The 17,085-nt window shown below is 39.8% G+C and overlaps 1 protein-coding gene across 1 annotated transcript in view; it reads left to right on the top strand.

Moving 5' to 3' along the window:
• NELL2 (neural EGFL like 2) overlaps positions 1-14,507 on the top strand; it is a 252,389-nt gene extending 237,882 nt beyond the window's left edge. The window contains exons 17-20 of the mRNA XM_075209076.1: positions 6,382-6,575; positions 6,688-6,864; positions 7,541-7,765; positions 13,598-14,507. Coding sequence (XP_075065177.1) covers positions 6,382-6,575; positions 6,688-6,864; positions 7,541-7,765; positions 13,598-13,648 — 647 coding nt within the window. The 3' untranslated portion in view covers positions 13,649-14,507. The remainder of the gene's footprint in view (positions 1-6,381; positions 6,576-6,687; positions 6,865-7,540; positions 7,766-13,597) is intronic.
• The last annotated feature ends 2,578 nt before the right edge of the window (positions 14,508-17,085 follow it).

Raw genomic sequence — 17,085 nt, 5'->3', positions numbered from 1 at the left:
AGTCTGCTTGAACAGGTATCATTCACTTTACCATAGATATATGATATAAATCAAAATGACAGTTGTTGTCAGCGCTTATCCTTAACACCGAATATCTGTGTATATGAGATAAGCCTTCTGTGAATATACAGAAACACTAGGCACCAATTTACAATGTATATGTGTGTTTTTGCTCTGTTGCTAAGCAATCAAAAATCACTGCAGCCTTGGCAGTGCCTTTCTAGAGCACCTCCACAGCACAAAACTAAATGTATCTACAATCTCAAAGTCACTATGTAAAATATATTTTTTTTCACGAAAACTGTCTGTCACCTAAATGTGCTAAACTTGACACTTTACTTCTAAGAGAAAAAAACATGTAACTTTGATCCTTTCAGAAATATATTTGTATTGCTATACATATACAGAGAAACATCTCAAGTGTGAATACCGGCACCCAGTTCTGTTTAGCAATATTAATTTGTTAGGCACTTTCGGCTCCCAAGACCCAGGGTGCTCCTATAATGAAGGAAACAGGCAGATGTCTCAAGCAGCAGGTTGTGATGGGCCAGCAGGTAGCGAATTAAGTAACAATGCTAATAATTGTATATCAAAGTCTAAATGGAGTGCCCTGTTGGCACATCTAAAAACATTAAATTGATGGTATGTTTTATACTGTAAATTTCACTTAAATAACAGTAATTTCGGTGACAGATGCGAGAAACAACATATATGTTTATACCTCAGGCAGCAGGAAGGTTGAGAATGTGATAAAATAATGATAATATTGAGGCTGAAGTGATGATATATACAGTGCATATATAATATATATAGTCCACTATCACATGACCCTTCATCCATCTTCAGGCTGGTATCTGCCATGCACCGATTTCTCTAATCAGGTGGGAGACCCTCATTGTCTCAAGTCATCTAAATTTACCATAAAGCAGTGGATCCCAAACTTTTTCAGTTCAAGGCACCCTCAGGGTCTCCATAATTTTTTCAAGGCACCACTAAGCCAAAATAATTACCAAGTAGTAGCCTTGCTTACCGCTGGCCCTGGCAGAGGCACCCTTGTGAGATCGCCTGTCAGGCGCCGTCCCGCTGTCTCCTCGGGACGGTTGCCTGCGTCAGTTCCCGGTGCGTCTGGTTGCCAGGCAACCAGACGCGGAAGTTCCGGCCAGCTGGTGCGGCCTTCTGCGCATCACCGTCAAAAATTGATATCCACTACCTCTCATCTCTGACCTCTTTGACAGGCTCAGTGGATCTCAAATTTTTACTAAATTAGACCTCCGTGAGGCCTACAATTTGATTCGCATCAAGAAAGAGGACGAATGGAAGACGGCCTTTAACATCAGAGATGGGCATTTCGAGTACCTGGTGATGCCCTTCGACCTCTGTAACGCCCCAGCTATCTTCCAAACATTCGTTAATGATATCTTTCATGACCTGTTATACACTTCAGTGGTGGTGTATTTAGACGATATTTTTATATTTTATAAAGATTTGAAATCTCATCGGGAACAAGTAAAGGAGGTCCTACGTAGACTCCGGAAACACCACAACTACTGTTGGAGAAATGCGTGTTTGAAGTCACTCAGGTACCTTTTCTCGGTTTCATTGTGTCAGGTCAAGGTCTATGTATGGATCCCACCAAGGTGACAGCCATCCTGGTTTGGCCTCAGCCACAAGGCCTTAAAGTGATTCAAAGGTTCATCGGTTTCGCAAATTATTATCGCCAATTTATTCAGGGATTCTCCTCCATCATTGTTCCCATTACAACTTTAACCAGGAAGACTGCCAATCCTAGGGTTTGGTCCCCGGAGGCCATGTCTCCCTTCACAACACTAAAAAAAGGCATTCTCTTCAGCTCCAGTTCTTTCCCAGCCAGACCAGGAACGACCCTTCGTCTTAGAAGTAGATGCATCCTCTGTAGGCATTGGTGCAGTGCGATTTCAAGAATCTCCTTCTGGCTCACACAATCTGTGTGGCTTTTTCTCCAGACGATTCCTTCCGAGTGAATGTAATTATGGAATTGGGGATAAAGAGTTACTGGCCATCAAGACTGCCTTGGAGGAATGGCGACATTTGTTGGAGGGGGCTATATTTCCTGTTACTGTTTTTACCGACCATCGGAACCTAGTGTTTATTCAGGAGGCTCGTTGCCTTAATCCTCGGCAAGCCCGCTGGGCATCCTTCTTTGCCCGATTCAACATAAAGCTTACATTTTGTCCTGGTGCCAAGAACGGACGTGCAGATACATTATCCCGTTCATTTGACGATTTGGACCGCCTAAGGCCATTGGTTCCTCAGCATATTATTGATCCTTCTAATATTGTAGCTCTCACTAGAACCAAGCCTTCCTCTCCTCCTCCAGGCTGGTCATTTGTGGAACCCCATCTCCGGCTCAAGACTTTACAGTGAGATCATTCATCCTGCATTGCCGGCCATGCTGGAATAAAGAAGACCACAGCATTGCTTTGTCGGCGCTTCTGGTGGCCTACGGTACATGCCGATATTTGCAAATTCGTTGCCTCCTGCACTACTTGTGCCTAACACAAGACTTCTAGAAGAGCTCCGGCAGGGCTCCGTCGTCCACTCCCTATTCCCAATGCTCCTTGGGAAAGTGTGGCCATGGATTTTATCACAGATTTACCCCACAGTGCAGGTTTTAGCACTATCTGGGTGGTTATTGATTTATTTTCCAAGATGGCACACTTTATTCCTGTAACTGGATTGCCTACGCCGGTCGTGTTGCAGATATCTTTATCAAGGAGATATTCAGGTTACATGGCTGCCCTAAGGAGATAATTTCGGACCGTGGAGTCCAATTCACATCCCGATTCTGGAGAACCTTTTGCAGTAAATTGAATATAGAATTAAGATTCTCCTCGGGGTATCATCCCCAAACCAATGGACAGACGGAGCGAATCAATCAGGACCTTGAGACTTTTCTTCGATGTTTTACTTCTGACAACCAAAATAAATGGTCTCAATTCCTTCCCTGGGCAGAATTCTCCCACAACCAACATGTTCATGAATCCACAGGATTCTCTCCGTTCTTCATTGTTTATGGAAATCATCCTGGCTTTCCGGATCCCTTCCCAGTATCCTCCTCGTCAGTTCCAGCTGTTGATACCCTCTATCGAGAATTTGCTCTTATTTGGGCCAAGACTAAAACGGCGCTACTCAAGGCCACACAGCATCACAAGATTTTTGCAGACCGTCATCGTAGGGCCACTCCCCTCCTGAAAGTAGGGGACCAGATATGGCCTTCCACCAGGGACTTGAAACTAAAAGTTCCCTCAATGAAGATGACTCCACGATTTATCGGTCCTTACACCATCCTGCAAGTCATCAACCCTGTGTGCGTTAAGCTGAAACTACCTCCTTCTCTGAAATGTCATAATACCTTTCATGTATCATTACTACGTCCACTGGTACTCAACGAATTCTTTCGGGCTCCCCGCAGACCTCCACCAGTACAAACCTCTAGGGGAACCGAATTTGAGATCAATCGCATACTGGCCTTTCGCATTCTTCATGGCAAGAAACAATTTCTAGTCAATTGGAAAGGATATGGTCCAGAGGAGAGATCTTGGGTGGACGAGCAAGACCTTCACGCCCCTAGGATTCTTAACAAATTTCTTCTAACAGGAGGAGGAGGACGAAGAGAAGGGTATACTGTCGGGTGCCGTCCCGCTGTCTCCTCGGGACGGTTGCCTGCATCAGTTCCCGGCTGATGTTCTGAAATGATGGTATGCTTAGTTAGCACCAGAGTAAATCCATTGTCAAAGTGCTATATGAACTTAGTGTGATTGAGGAACAGTATTCCCCATTCACTTCAATGTCACAGCAACAGAACACTGTGGTTTTCTGAAGTGATGATACACTAATTCAGCCCACTGACCCAGTGCTTGGGCTCGGTTAATCATGTTTTAATAAAAATTCCAATACCATGGACAAGGAGCTGGGCAATGGCGGAACTATCATTGGTGCTGCAGGTGCGGTGCATCGGGGCCCATGGAGATAATGGGGCCTGCTGCACAGGGAGCTTCCTGCATTGGGTCCACAGCTCGCTGGTTCCACAACTGGAGCTGGGACATACAAAACTGTGCAATAAACACATTTCTAGAGCCAAAGTCATTGATCTCTAATCTGAACAGAAGCATTCTGGAATAAGTATGTTGCATGTACAATTTTTATCTGTGTTTTACACATCCATGATCTCAGAAATGATCCAGTCCATTTTAGAAGTAAAAAGCACATATGTGTAATACGTATGCTTTATTCTAAACATGGACTAGCTTTCTTTACATCCATACAGATAACACTGCATTGCAAGCATCTAGTCCAATAATAACAATAGCAGCTTTTTTTATGGGGAAGTACTTCAGTATCTTTCCATTGCAAAATATTTCAAGTTCTTATTTTGTTTTATTAAATGAGAAATAATACAGCAAAACTCGCCAGATATATAGCAGGCAAATGTGTGTAAAATACAATGATAGGATTTAAAATGAATTAATTTGCTGGCGCTATATAAATAATTGTTGATGATATTGATGTTGAATTATGCTTCTAAATTCTCATGGCTAGTCTCTGGGGTTTTAAAACTAAAAGCGGTAATTTGAAGTGACCTTAGGTAATGTGACCAGATAGTACTGGTAAAATGTGAAGAAGAATGGGTTGTTATGGGGTGGTAAGGGGAAGAGAGGGGGGGTTGTGGCGGAGGTGCTGGTAGTTATAGCAACTCTGTGATAACAAATGGAATAGGCCATGTGAGAGTCTCAGATTTTAGTAACATTTTCAGAATGTCTATCTTGAGAGAATAAGGAGGAGTTATAAATTACCTGGTGGGTTGCTGCTGTTATATTGGTATTTATAGAGAGTTGTGAATATCCGCACTAGAAAATATAAACTTATGTGGGCCTCCCTCACTTATCCATATGTGATCATTTATTGTTAATTTCTCATCTTACATTTGTCTAGATAAGTGAGGGGTTCTTCCCAGAGCATTGCAACGGAGCACAGTGGCTCAGTGGTTATCACTTCTGCCTCACAGCGCTGGGGTCATGAGTTTGGTTCCCAAACAGGGCCTTATCTGTGTGGAGTTTGTATGTTCTCCCAGTGTTTGTGTGGGTTTCCTCCGGGTGCTCTGGTTTCCTCCCACACTCCAAAGACATACTGATGTGTTCATTTTTTTGTTTGCCAATGAACCTTAGTTTGTGTGTGTATGTTAGGGAATTGGGACCGATGTGAATGACAAATATTTTCTGTCAAGCGCTGTGGAATTGGTGGCGCTATACAAATAAATGTTGATGATGAAATGCTGCTGCTGATATAGCGTTATAAGTGGCCCTGCCCCCGTAGTGATGGCAAGGGCACCAGGCTGGGATTAGAGCCAGTACAAGGGACTAGAGAACTGGAAAAAGAGCCCCCATTTATTAAGAGCACCAGCGAGAGGGGTAAAGCTTGCAGAGACCTCTAGGGGTACTCCTAAAAGAAGCACCAGTGTGAATGGGTGAGAATGGCTGACAGTGAGAAGTCTGGACAAATGAGGTAGAGTCCCCACAAGCAAAGCTCCTTAAAGGATGAGCCTATGGATGCGAAGTTGCCATAGAGAGAGGCATGGAATGGCAGCAAGAGACCCTTGGAGGGATGAGTGCGTGACAGCTGCCACAGGATGATATTGTTTCCCCGAAGAGAGGGAGGTTTTGATGGACAGCAGGAGTGCTGAGAAATATTAAGAGGCTGCAAGACTGCAGTGTAAGGGGCATATTCAATTCCGATCCCGATCCGCGGTAACGTGGGTTACCGCGTAAAATGCGCACTACTGCCGGTAATACGGTACTACAATATCGCAGATTTTCGTACGCAGCCCTATGGGCGGATCGGGATCGGAATTGAATATGCCCCTTAGAATCTGGTGCCTGGGATGTAATACCTAAGCAAACTGGAAGTGTTCCCTTTGAACCAAACTTACTTAAGGTAAGTATTTTCAGTGTGAAACACATGTGAACATAAATTATTCTTATTTATCTTACATCTCTTGGGCACCATATATGTCAGCATTTGCCAATGGTCAGTACTTCAGTAACAGAGATATAGCTTTACATATGTCTTCCACATCTCTGAGATGTAGTACTTAAAGTATTCTCTATCAGACAAACAAAGTGATCTGCAAAAACAAAAAACATTGTAAAAATCAATCAAAAACTAAAATTGTGGAAAAATGTTTGGTGGGAAAAACTGCATTATACAACTGAATGAATAATAATTTTTAGAATATCCAAGTTTTGCATATATTTTATATGGTTTTATTTCTTCTGTTATTATACATCCTGCTCTTGAACAGTGAACTTCAGGCTAATGAAATTGATTGTATTGTACTTTCTACAGACATTGATGAATGTATTACGGGAAGACACAGTTGCAGTAATGATACAGTTTGCTTCAATTTGGATGGTGGGTTTGATTGCCGCTGTCCACATGGAAAGAACTGTTCTGGTGATTGTATACATGAGGGGAAAATCAAGCATAATGGACAGATCTGGGTGCTAGAGAACGATCGGTGCTCAGTCTGTTCATGTCAGGTCAGTTATTATTCTGATCTATATTCCTGAAATGTGACTGTATTCTGTTTTTCCAATATATATGCTATCATTGTATAATCAATAAAATACATTATTATTCTGCATTCCCTAGGTTGGGTTAGTAATGTGCCGTCGTATGGTTTGTGACTGTGAAAACCCAACGGTTGACTTGTTTTGCTGTCCTGAATGTGATCCCCGACTCAGCAGTCAATGCTTGCACCAAAGTGGAGACATTGCATATAAAAGCGGAGACACTTGGGTACAGAATTGTCAACAGTGCAGATGCTTGGTAAGCACAATGGGTAAATTTAATTTGCATTGCAATAATCTCACATATAATTCAGTTTTAAATGATACAAAAGGGAATAATATGTTCTAGGCTACATATTTTAATTTGGGTATCTCTATTCTACAGTATAAATGTACTTGGCTGTATCTGGTACAGAAAAGGTATGACACAGAGGGGCATATTCAATTGTTGAATATCCCCCCGGCGTTAACTATTACCGTTATTACGGTAATATTAAATTGGATTTCAGCTCGCGGCTCAGGGAGCTGCGAGCTGAAATCCAGCGAGAAAAGTACCGTAATAATGGTTTTTACGCGCACTATTACCGTAATAACGGTAATAGTGCGCGGAGCGCGAGATTTTCGCCGTTTCCGCCAACAATTGAATATGCCCCTATGTCTCAAATTGATTGCTTTATAGCTGCTGTGAGAAAGGAGATTGGCAAATGTCACGGCTATATGCAAGTGTCGGAACCCTGCTAAATACCGCACTTGGTGGAAGTACTATTATTGGGCAGGGAGGAGATTAAGTAGAATTCCTATTTAAAGTGGAAAAACCCATTTACAATGACAATAAATATGCCCCATGAATTATTTTACATTTGACTTTTTAAAACCCCAAAGATTATTGGACATCTTAACACATCTTGACTAATTACAATATTTGTATATTTTAGCAAGGAGAAGTTGATTGCTGGCCTTTGCCGTGTCCAGAAGTTGACTGTGAATTTAGTGTGGTTCCTGAGAGTGAGTGCTGTCCACGTTGCATCAAAGATCCCTGCCAAGCTGACATAATACGCAACGACATCACAAAGACTTGTGTTGATGAAACAAACGTGGTTCGCTTTACAGGCTCTTCTTGGATTAAGCACGGCACAGAGTGCACCCTCTGTCAATGCAAGGTAGAATGATACATTATATCTGTATATACCACATGAACTGTAACCTTTTTATCAAAACTAGCAATTGAGACATACTGACTACAAACAAAAGGGAGTTACTGTCAATCAGCTAACCTGTAGGGGCCAGGACACAAACATTGTATAACATTAAATCAGAGTGTGAAATTACATGTACACAATACTCAGGGGAAGATTCAATCAGCTTCGAGGTGTCGCTAGACTTCACATCGATGTCTGGCTGCGCACTTTGCGGCTAATACAGTGCAGAAATCTCTGCTCACCTTCCCTCATGCCCCATAGAAATGCGAGGGAAAATAAGGAAAGATTTTAGTAAAAACTCCGACCCAATATGTCTCCGCAGACTGTTTTAGAGACACATCACATCACCTCACGGTTAACTGAATATACCCCTTGGAGCCACATGTCTTTCTAAATAAGCAAAATCAGCTATAAATTTCTTCCCAACACACTGCAACAACTCATGTCTCCTAAGTACCCAGTGTTCTCTCATTACGCCTTCATATCACTACTAGAATGAAGCGAAACCTATGGGTTGGGACTGCAAGAGGTGGGGTCCCGTAGTCTGTTTCTGGGATTCCCTGATTGTCTGTAATGCAATACATTCCATTGGGAACAGCTTCTACTGAGGTCTTAATACAATACATTTGGGATGTCCACAGCAATGGCGCACTGATATTTGGGTTCCATCTAACAAAGTTTGAGCATCATTGATCTACTATGACCAGATGAGGACTACTTACATTCTTCTGCAAGAAAACTACATGCAAAGGAGAATATACTGTAAAACTAAGAAAACATTGCAACAAAAAAATTAACACTATACCTACTTTTTTTGTTTATTAAATACCATGCTTTACTCCTCATCAGTGTATATCATAGTTATTGGTTATCATGTCTTCAGTAATCTCTCTGATGGGTAAAAGTGAATCAAGAAAGGTTCAGGCTGGATCTTGATCTGCACCAAAACCCAATATGCCATGCAGAGCTCATGTGATAACATGGTATAGTTAGCATTACAACAACATTGATAAATATACAAAAATTGCTTCTTATATACTTTATAACACTGGCTGTACTACGCATGCATACAAAAGGAGCACACATAGGACAACCAGTGTTATCAAAATATGCATGTTACAAGAAAACAACTTTCTGTGTATTTATCATTGTTTATTATACAAACACAAATATAACATTTTGTAATATAGATACAGCACACATTTACAGAAGAAGACACAGCTAAATATAATTACACATATGTGCACATACCAACAACAAGACACTTGCATACAAGCACACTGGACCAGACACCATTCTTTATCTTAATTTTACCTCTTTTAATAATACTTTCATACAGGGCAATGCTAAGGAAGGAGCCATGTGTTTCCACTGATTAAGCACATTATTTTATCAGAAGTATAATAGTCTATGAATGTAGAAAAGGAATAAGACAACATTGTTTGTCCTTATTGGATTATATCTAGCACTACATAAATATGAGGTATTGGTTCACATTTTAATAAAAACATTTAAGCTTGCGACGCAGCATCAAAACTATGGAAGCGTTAGTATAATAATTATAATAGGCATAAAATGCTAAATTCTAAATGTATGCAGCATTTATGTAGTTTATCAAAATAAGAGAAAAAAATATAACCACAAAATCTGACAGAAGAAGATAAACAATTTGAAGGATATGGAACATAGGCAGAGAGGGTACAGCCTCACAAACTGCAAATAAGACATGAAATAGCTGAGTGTGTTACAAAACAATGAATTCACTGACTGTTGCAACATTCAATTCATTGGTCTTCCACAAACCTGTTTCTACTCCAGGCCATACTGAATGCTGCTGAATGACATGCTACTTCAACAAGCTTCTGTTATTTATGTATATTATGCATTATGCATATCTTTCAGATATGTTTATCACACATTCAGGTAGTTGCGCTCTTCAAAATAGAATGACTTCCTATCTCTCATTAAAAGGCTGTGAGCAAAGTGTTGCTTATATTGTGTTTCTGTAACACACATGTTACACAGAAAAAAGTACTAGGTGTTTTTTTAGGCAAACAAATTGTCATTTTCTATATATCTCCTTTCTGATGTGTCTCATGCTGACTGGTAGAATTCAGAGAGGTCAGACAGTTATGTCACACAATAGCTTTAGGAAATGTGCATGTCATTGCACAGATCTATGTTAGAATATCATATAAGATGTTGTATTAAACAAGCAGGTTGTCAAGAAAGTTCACCATTAAAAAAATATGTTAAATAGTAATTATTATAGTTAAATTACTGTGACATCTTATTACTACTATTACACATCTCTCATACCATTCACATTTACAATCTAATTGAAAAAATATGTATATATGAACAGCATGTTTTTATAATCAATACTTTCACCATTCTGAAGTGCTATATGGCATGCTGGTACTTATTATTGCATTGTACATGGTGTCCTAATGCAAATTGTCATAGTGTGTGTACAAAGCAACCTGAAAGTCCAAATAAAGTTGAATCAACAATCAGGGGGTAAACATATCAAGCTTAGAGTTTCCGTTGGGTTTGAGAAGTGGAGATGTTGCCTATAGCAACCAATCAGATTCTAGCTATCATTTTGTAGAATGTACTAAATAAATAACTAGAATCTGATTGGTTGCTTTAGGCAACATCTTCGCATTTCAAACCCGCCGGAAAAGTTTTTACCGTCAGATCTTTAAACAACAGACGTGCTGCAAGAGATAGCAGGATTTCACGATATCCCAGCATATGTACATTGTATGTGTCAGGATTTTGTTTTACTCCATTGAATTGTTTTTGTTGTCTAAATCCCTCTCTTGCAATTTCCCCTACTGCCTCAGTGCTCCATAATTACAACCTCCATCAAGTCTTGTTTAACATAAATACATGTATTCTACCAATAATTAAAAACCATTCACTGTAAGGTGGCATTGATGTGTGCCCCAACACCAAACCCACACCCACCATTAATAAAAAACATAAGAGTAACAAAGCCTCTGGGAGTAACTTAATGGTCAGTCTGCAGCAACAGCAATCACTGGTCATGTTCTATGTATTTTGACAAGTTCAGGCTTGTATGTATCACGCCAATCTCTTCTTAATATACACTATTGTGTTGTCAGTATGTCTTAACATGGTAGATTAGATTATATACACAAAAAGTACGGACAGAAGACACAAGAAATAGCACATACATGCAATGCAAGCCAATGGGAAGGTGTCTCCTGTGACATATATTGTGGTGCGCTGAAATCACTATAGTATACAACAACATTAAGCACAAACTATTATGTTTATATAGAGTGAGAACTACAGAAGTGTAATGGATTTTTTTGAGGATCATACACAAAACAAAAATGATCCATAGGTTAAAGCAACTTTTTAAAGTCTATTATATTGTACTACAAAACCAAAATTACTGAAACACCATGATCTCTTTCATTGGCTTGTATTATGGACTGTATTCCAATGACATCCTCACACTATTACATTATGGTGCACCATCCCTTGGTGAAATGGACATTCTACTTGTTGCAGGCATAACAGAGCTATGGACAGTATGGATTAGTGCTTCAAAATAAACATTGAATAAGTGTTTATATTACATGTTCATATGTAAAATATAAAATGGGAAGTATTCTACATTTTAAATGTTCTTATCAAGTAGAATGGACCTGGATTGGTTGATATCGTGGATGTGTTTCTTATGGAAGTTTCTCCATTGTTCTCTCCATGTTGGGAATGTGTCCCTACAGCTAACAGAAAAGGTGGATGACACACAGCAGTTAAATGTCAGAATGAAACATGAATATTGCACGCATGTCAAATGCAATATTTAACACATTCTACTATAGTACAGAGCATCTCATTTCCTAACTGTTCCTTTTAATATGCAAGAAATAATTCAGTGATGCGAGCAGTGAAAAGAGCAATGCACAGCAACCACCGAAATTGGTTCAAGTAAAGCTATCAGCAGAGATGATATTTTATTCCTTCATGTTTTATACATTATCTGTGATAGCATTTTAATGAATACACTATCCTGGATATTAAAACATCAATATCATCTAATAAATGACCTGCTTTCACCTATATTAAATTTACTATGTGCATACTGAGCATTTTGCAAAGATCATTTTTAACGTTATTTAGACATCTCATTATATTTTCTGTGCAGATATGTTCTTGTAAAGTAAGTAGAATCTGTTTATGATGAAACTGCAGTTCACAGTACCTCATGAAAACCAGTGCTCTGTCTAGTACTGTTGCTCCAGCATTGTTACTTAATATAGTCATACATTTTACATGCTGGCCCAGACTCATAACAAACCCACTGCCATGCGTATGGTATAAAGTGACAAGTAACACTAGTAAAGGAGGACATTTCCGTTTCTGTGAAAGGAAGTAATAACCAAATAACTCAGGAGTCCAGCCGTGCACCTTGATTTGTGCAATAATCCTTCGATCTCCTCCATTGCGCATATTTTGTGGCGATTAAGGTGTTCGACGAAGCGAGGTGAGATAACGGTTGGAGGGTGCATGTTTACTGGAGCATTCCTTGATGTATGGAAGGGTGCACAGGACTGGTGTATTTACTATGGATGCAGGGTGGGCAGGCCCAAGGGTAAAAGGGTCCTACACAGTCTTCTTGACTTGTGGGCCCTTGCACCCAGACTGCCACAGTGAAGCAGGCAGGTATAATACCCACTTGTTCTGGGTTCCAAGGATTAAATGTATCAAGCTGAGAGTTTATAGCAACCAACCAGATTCTTGCTATTATTTTGTATAATGTACTAGATAAATGATAGCTAGAATCTGATTGGTTTTTCAAACACGCTGGAAAACTCTCAGCTCGATACATTTACCCCAGGAGTCCCAAAATAACTTTAGTTGTATCGGCATGGCTTTGCTTGCCCTGTCACCTTTTGCACACAGACCCACTCCATTCCTTAAATGCAGCTCAAAGCAATGTAATAAAGATTAATGCACACATAACTGTGAAATATAATAAAAACAGTTCTGGCTTACTTTAAGCTATAACTGAGGTAAACCAATCAGTATATTAGGAAAAAACCCAGAAATGTTTAATTTTATTAAAGGGTTGGTATTAAAGCCATAGGAGATTTTACTTTGATGTGAGGTGTATACTTTTGCTCACTGCACCTCATAGAGATGTTCCTCTCCACTCACATAGGCACACTTCTACTTTGTGTAAGCACCTCCTGAGAGCAGAGAGTTAGCGAGCACCTTGATAGCACTGTTTGGAGAAACCAAGAGCACCGCTGCAAAACCAAGGCATTCACATCAGTCCCTGCCCTATTGGAGCTTACAGTCTAAATTCCCAACTACTCACATACACTCTCTAGGGTCCATTTTATCAGAAGCCAACTAACATACAAGAATATTTTGGGGACTGTGGGAGGAAACCGATTACAAACAAAAGGACATTATGCAAACTCCACACAGATAGGGCCCTGGTAGCAATGTTAACCACTGTGCTACCGTGCTGTCCTATGTTATTAAAAAAAACACTATGAATGCAAGTTGTTATAAAAATAAAAACAAATCCGGTCAGTTATAACGCTGTGATGACAGAAAATTAATCATCCCACCCAAAACATGTAATTTTCAATTCTACAATGGGCCTTTGAAACAAAAACCTACTGTGTATGTTACAGGTGTAAGTTATGGTTGATATACAGTGCATATAACAACATACATGTCATAGGTTAAAAAAAAAATCTGAGTTATTGTGAAAACTAATGTTTCTGCTTCTTTCCACAGAATGGCCATTTGTGTTGCTCAGTGGATCCACAGTGCCTTCAGGAGCTGTGATGAATACCAACTACCCCTGCAGAAGGGTCATGGATTAAGAATGTTACACAAACCAAGACCTTACACCAAAAAAACCATAATTAGTACTAAAGTAATATAATGTGCAAATCAATCTCCCTGTTCAAGGAGAAAATAAATAATACGGAGGCAATGGGGGATCTCCAAAATATAACTGTTTCATTTTGCTAAACTTGAGGCCAAATATATGTCAGTAGCCACTGACATTTTTGTGCAGAATGCCTACATATAATCTGGAACATACCATATTTTTAAATAAAGGGTATCTACAAAAAAACTAAACCTTCTAAAAAAATGGAACTGTACATGTTTAAGGATGAAACTAAGCACCTTCTTTCAGATTTTATGACAGCCATTGAAAACCATGGATTATCTTGAACACAGCATTATATACACCAACAGTATTAATACTTGTATTACAATGTGCCACTGCTCTGTCCACGAAGTCCTAGAACATGAACTACAATGGGCATATTAGCTAAAAAACTACAATGGGCATCTTTGCTAAAAATAAAAAAAAAACCTACATATCACGCGCCATCACCTGCACATTTTTTTCCACTGACCTTGAGTATTTTATTACATATTGTAGAAAGTGTTTTTTGCTAAAGGGGGAAACAAAGGGTTTACAATATAATAAAAAATGTTATGGGCACCTCCTTTGGTAAGGATTATTAACAAAATCAGATATTTATGTATCGGCATGGTAAACCAATGTGTTGTTGAAGGAAAAAGCTACAAACCACGTTTTATTTTATTGCACTTATTATTTCTTGATTGGATTTGTTTAGTATAATCGTGTTCTTGTGCGGATTTAAATAAATGTTTCTCTTACATACAACTCTGGAGTTTTATTGCTTTCTAACGTGTGGTTTTTTTTTTTACAAATTCACAAAGTTTATATATTTTTTTTTATTCCAAGAAGATTCGTTAAATGTTCCTTATATTTGTGTCTTGATATATTGATCTGGGACATTTAAATGACCTCTACTGCTACTGGAAACAGATTAGTCTTCAAGGAAGCAGTTTCTTCTTTAACAACTATTTGTCATCACCACTTCCCACAGACACTGTCAATAATTACAGGAACATAAAATGACTACTTTATTTAAGAAATGGAGGAAATGCATTTTAAATTACTGCAAAGATAAATGCCTAATGCTAGATACTTGTTCCAGTAAAGCTTTTTTGCACTATTTATTTTACCAACATACACTGCATCTGACAGCGTAAGGAAAAGAGATGATGCAGACCTACAATGCAAGAATTTTTAAAAAATTTGCCTCTATTAATTCACATAACTTTGGTGAGGTCATCGATTTCTATGGCAAATGATATGTAGGTATATACAGATTATTTCTGCAAACATTTGCGAAAGCTGTTTGTTGCATTCATGGCCCAACAAGCATTTGGGCAGTCATTAAGCGTTTCAGGACTTGTCACTACAAACTTTTCCCACATTAACATTCTCTACTTTAAACATTACTTATGTTTTCAAAAAAGCCAGAAATTTTCTTTAATTTTTTACCTGGATCTTCAAGTTATTTTCTGGTCATCTTTGCAAAAAATGCAATAATTTCCAATGTCCCTTTAATTATTAAGGGTCATGGGGAGAGGTGGAGGGATTTAATTTTCCGTAACTTTTTGTGTAATCAGCAGTTCTTGGTGCCAAGTGATTCCCTTACACCCCCCTACTCTTCAGCCCTTCTGACACTTGTTTCATGTCCTGCAGTGAACACTGGCAACATATAGGAATTTATTATAGCACAGGAAACTATCAGCCAGTTATAGACACATCTGATAGTTTCTCAGGTTTCTGTCCTACAATAGATTTCTGTTGGCTAATAGAGTTCATTGCAGAATAGGAAAAAGCTATATCAACCACAGACAGCTGTTTGAGTGGGCCCTGGCATGACGAAGTCTGTAAAATTCTCTGTGTACTATACATTTTGCCCCTTTTCCCCCTTTGCCTTCACATGACATGCTGAGAGCTATGAGCCTGTGTCTGCGTAAGGCAGCCATATTTTGTTAGCTCCAGAGAGATTTCCAGAGGAAATACAATTTGTAGAAGGACTGCTAAGAAAAATGACAATGAACATATGTATGCTTAAAAGGTTCTTAACTTGCTATTTAAAGAAAAAAAAATATCTTTGAGATTTCACTGGTTTAAATGTGTACAATTATGCTAACATTTAGCTAACAATACCACAGAATCAATTTAGCAAATATTAACAGTTCCTAGTAGAGATGTGCACAGATAGGGCTGCAGAAAACTCTGGGGTCTAGTACTAATTAATCTGGCAGCCAATACATGCTCCCTCCCTCTTTGCTGTACCTGCGCCTCCCTCCATCTTCGTTCTACATTCGCTCTTTCCTTCATAACAGCAAATGCTCTGAGTCCCCCCTCGCCATCCCATCACAGTAAATGTTCTGGTCACCATCCCATCACAATAAATGTTCTGTTCCCCATCCCATCACTGTAAATGTTCCCCTCTCCTCCATCACAGTAAGTGTTCCCCTCTCCCCCCTCATCCCATCGAAGTAAATGGTTCGCCACCCCACGTCAACAGTAAATGTTGTCCTCCTCCCCATCCCATCACAGTAAATGTTCCCACCCCCCCATCCCATCACAGTAAGTGTTCCGCCCTCCCCCCTCATCCCATCACAGTAAATGTTTCCATCCCCCTCATCCCATCACAATAAATGTCCCCCCTCCACTCTCATCCCATCACAGTAAATGTCCCCCCCCTCATCCCATCACAGTAAATGTTCCCATCCCCCTCATCCCATCACAATAAATGTCCCCCCTCCACTCTCATCCCATCACAGTAAATGTCACCCCCCTCATCCCATCACAGTAAATGTCACCCCCCTCATCCCATCACAGTAAATGTTCCCATCCCATCCCTGTAAGTGTTTCCCTCTCCCTCCTCATCCCATCACAGTAAATGTTCCCATCCCCATCACAGTAAATTTTCCCCTCTTCCCCATCCCATCACAGTTAATGTTCCCCTCTTTCCCCTATCACTGTAAATGCCCCTCTCCATCATAATAAATTCCCAATTAACTTACATTCTTGAAGCAAAGTGCAACTGAAGGCCACTGACAGGTTGGGAACGCAGCACACAGTGGTGACGTCACTGCGCCGCACGCTCCCAGCTTGTCAGTGCCTGAGAGCTGTTGCATCATGGAGGAAAAGGGGGCTGGACATTCAGCCTAAGGTGCCTGGACAGTCAAGGAGGACTGGACAGATGGAGAGGTCTGTCTGGCCCCCCTAGTCTGTCCAGGCCCCTTAAAGCTGTATCGGCCATTTTCCCCTGATGGTAGCCCTGTACACAGACTCCCATGTTTTGTTTTGGTTAAAACTATCTTCATGTTTTGGTTTTGGCAAAAAATCCTTGTGTTTGTTTTGATTTAGG

The sequence above is a fragment of the Mixophyes fleayi genome, chromosome 4, assembly GCF_038048845.1.
Source record: "Mixophyes fleayi isolate aMixFle1 chromosome 4, aMixFle1.hap1, whole genome shotgun sequence".
NCBI lineage: Eukaryota > Metazoa > Chordata > Amphibia > Anura > Limnodynastidae > Mixophyes > Mixophyes fleayi.
The sequence above is the reverse complement of the archived record's forward strand: the minus strand, read 5'-3'. Positions and strand labels throughout refer to the sequence as shown.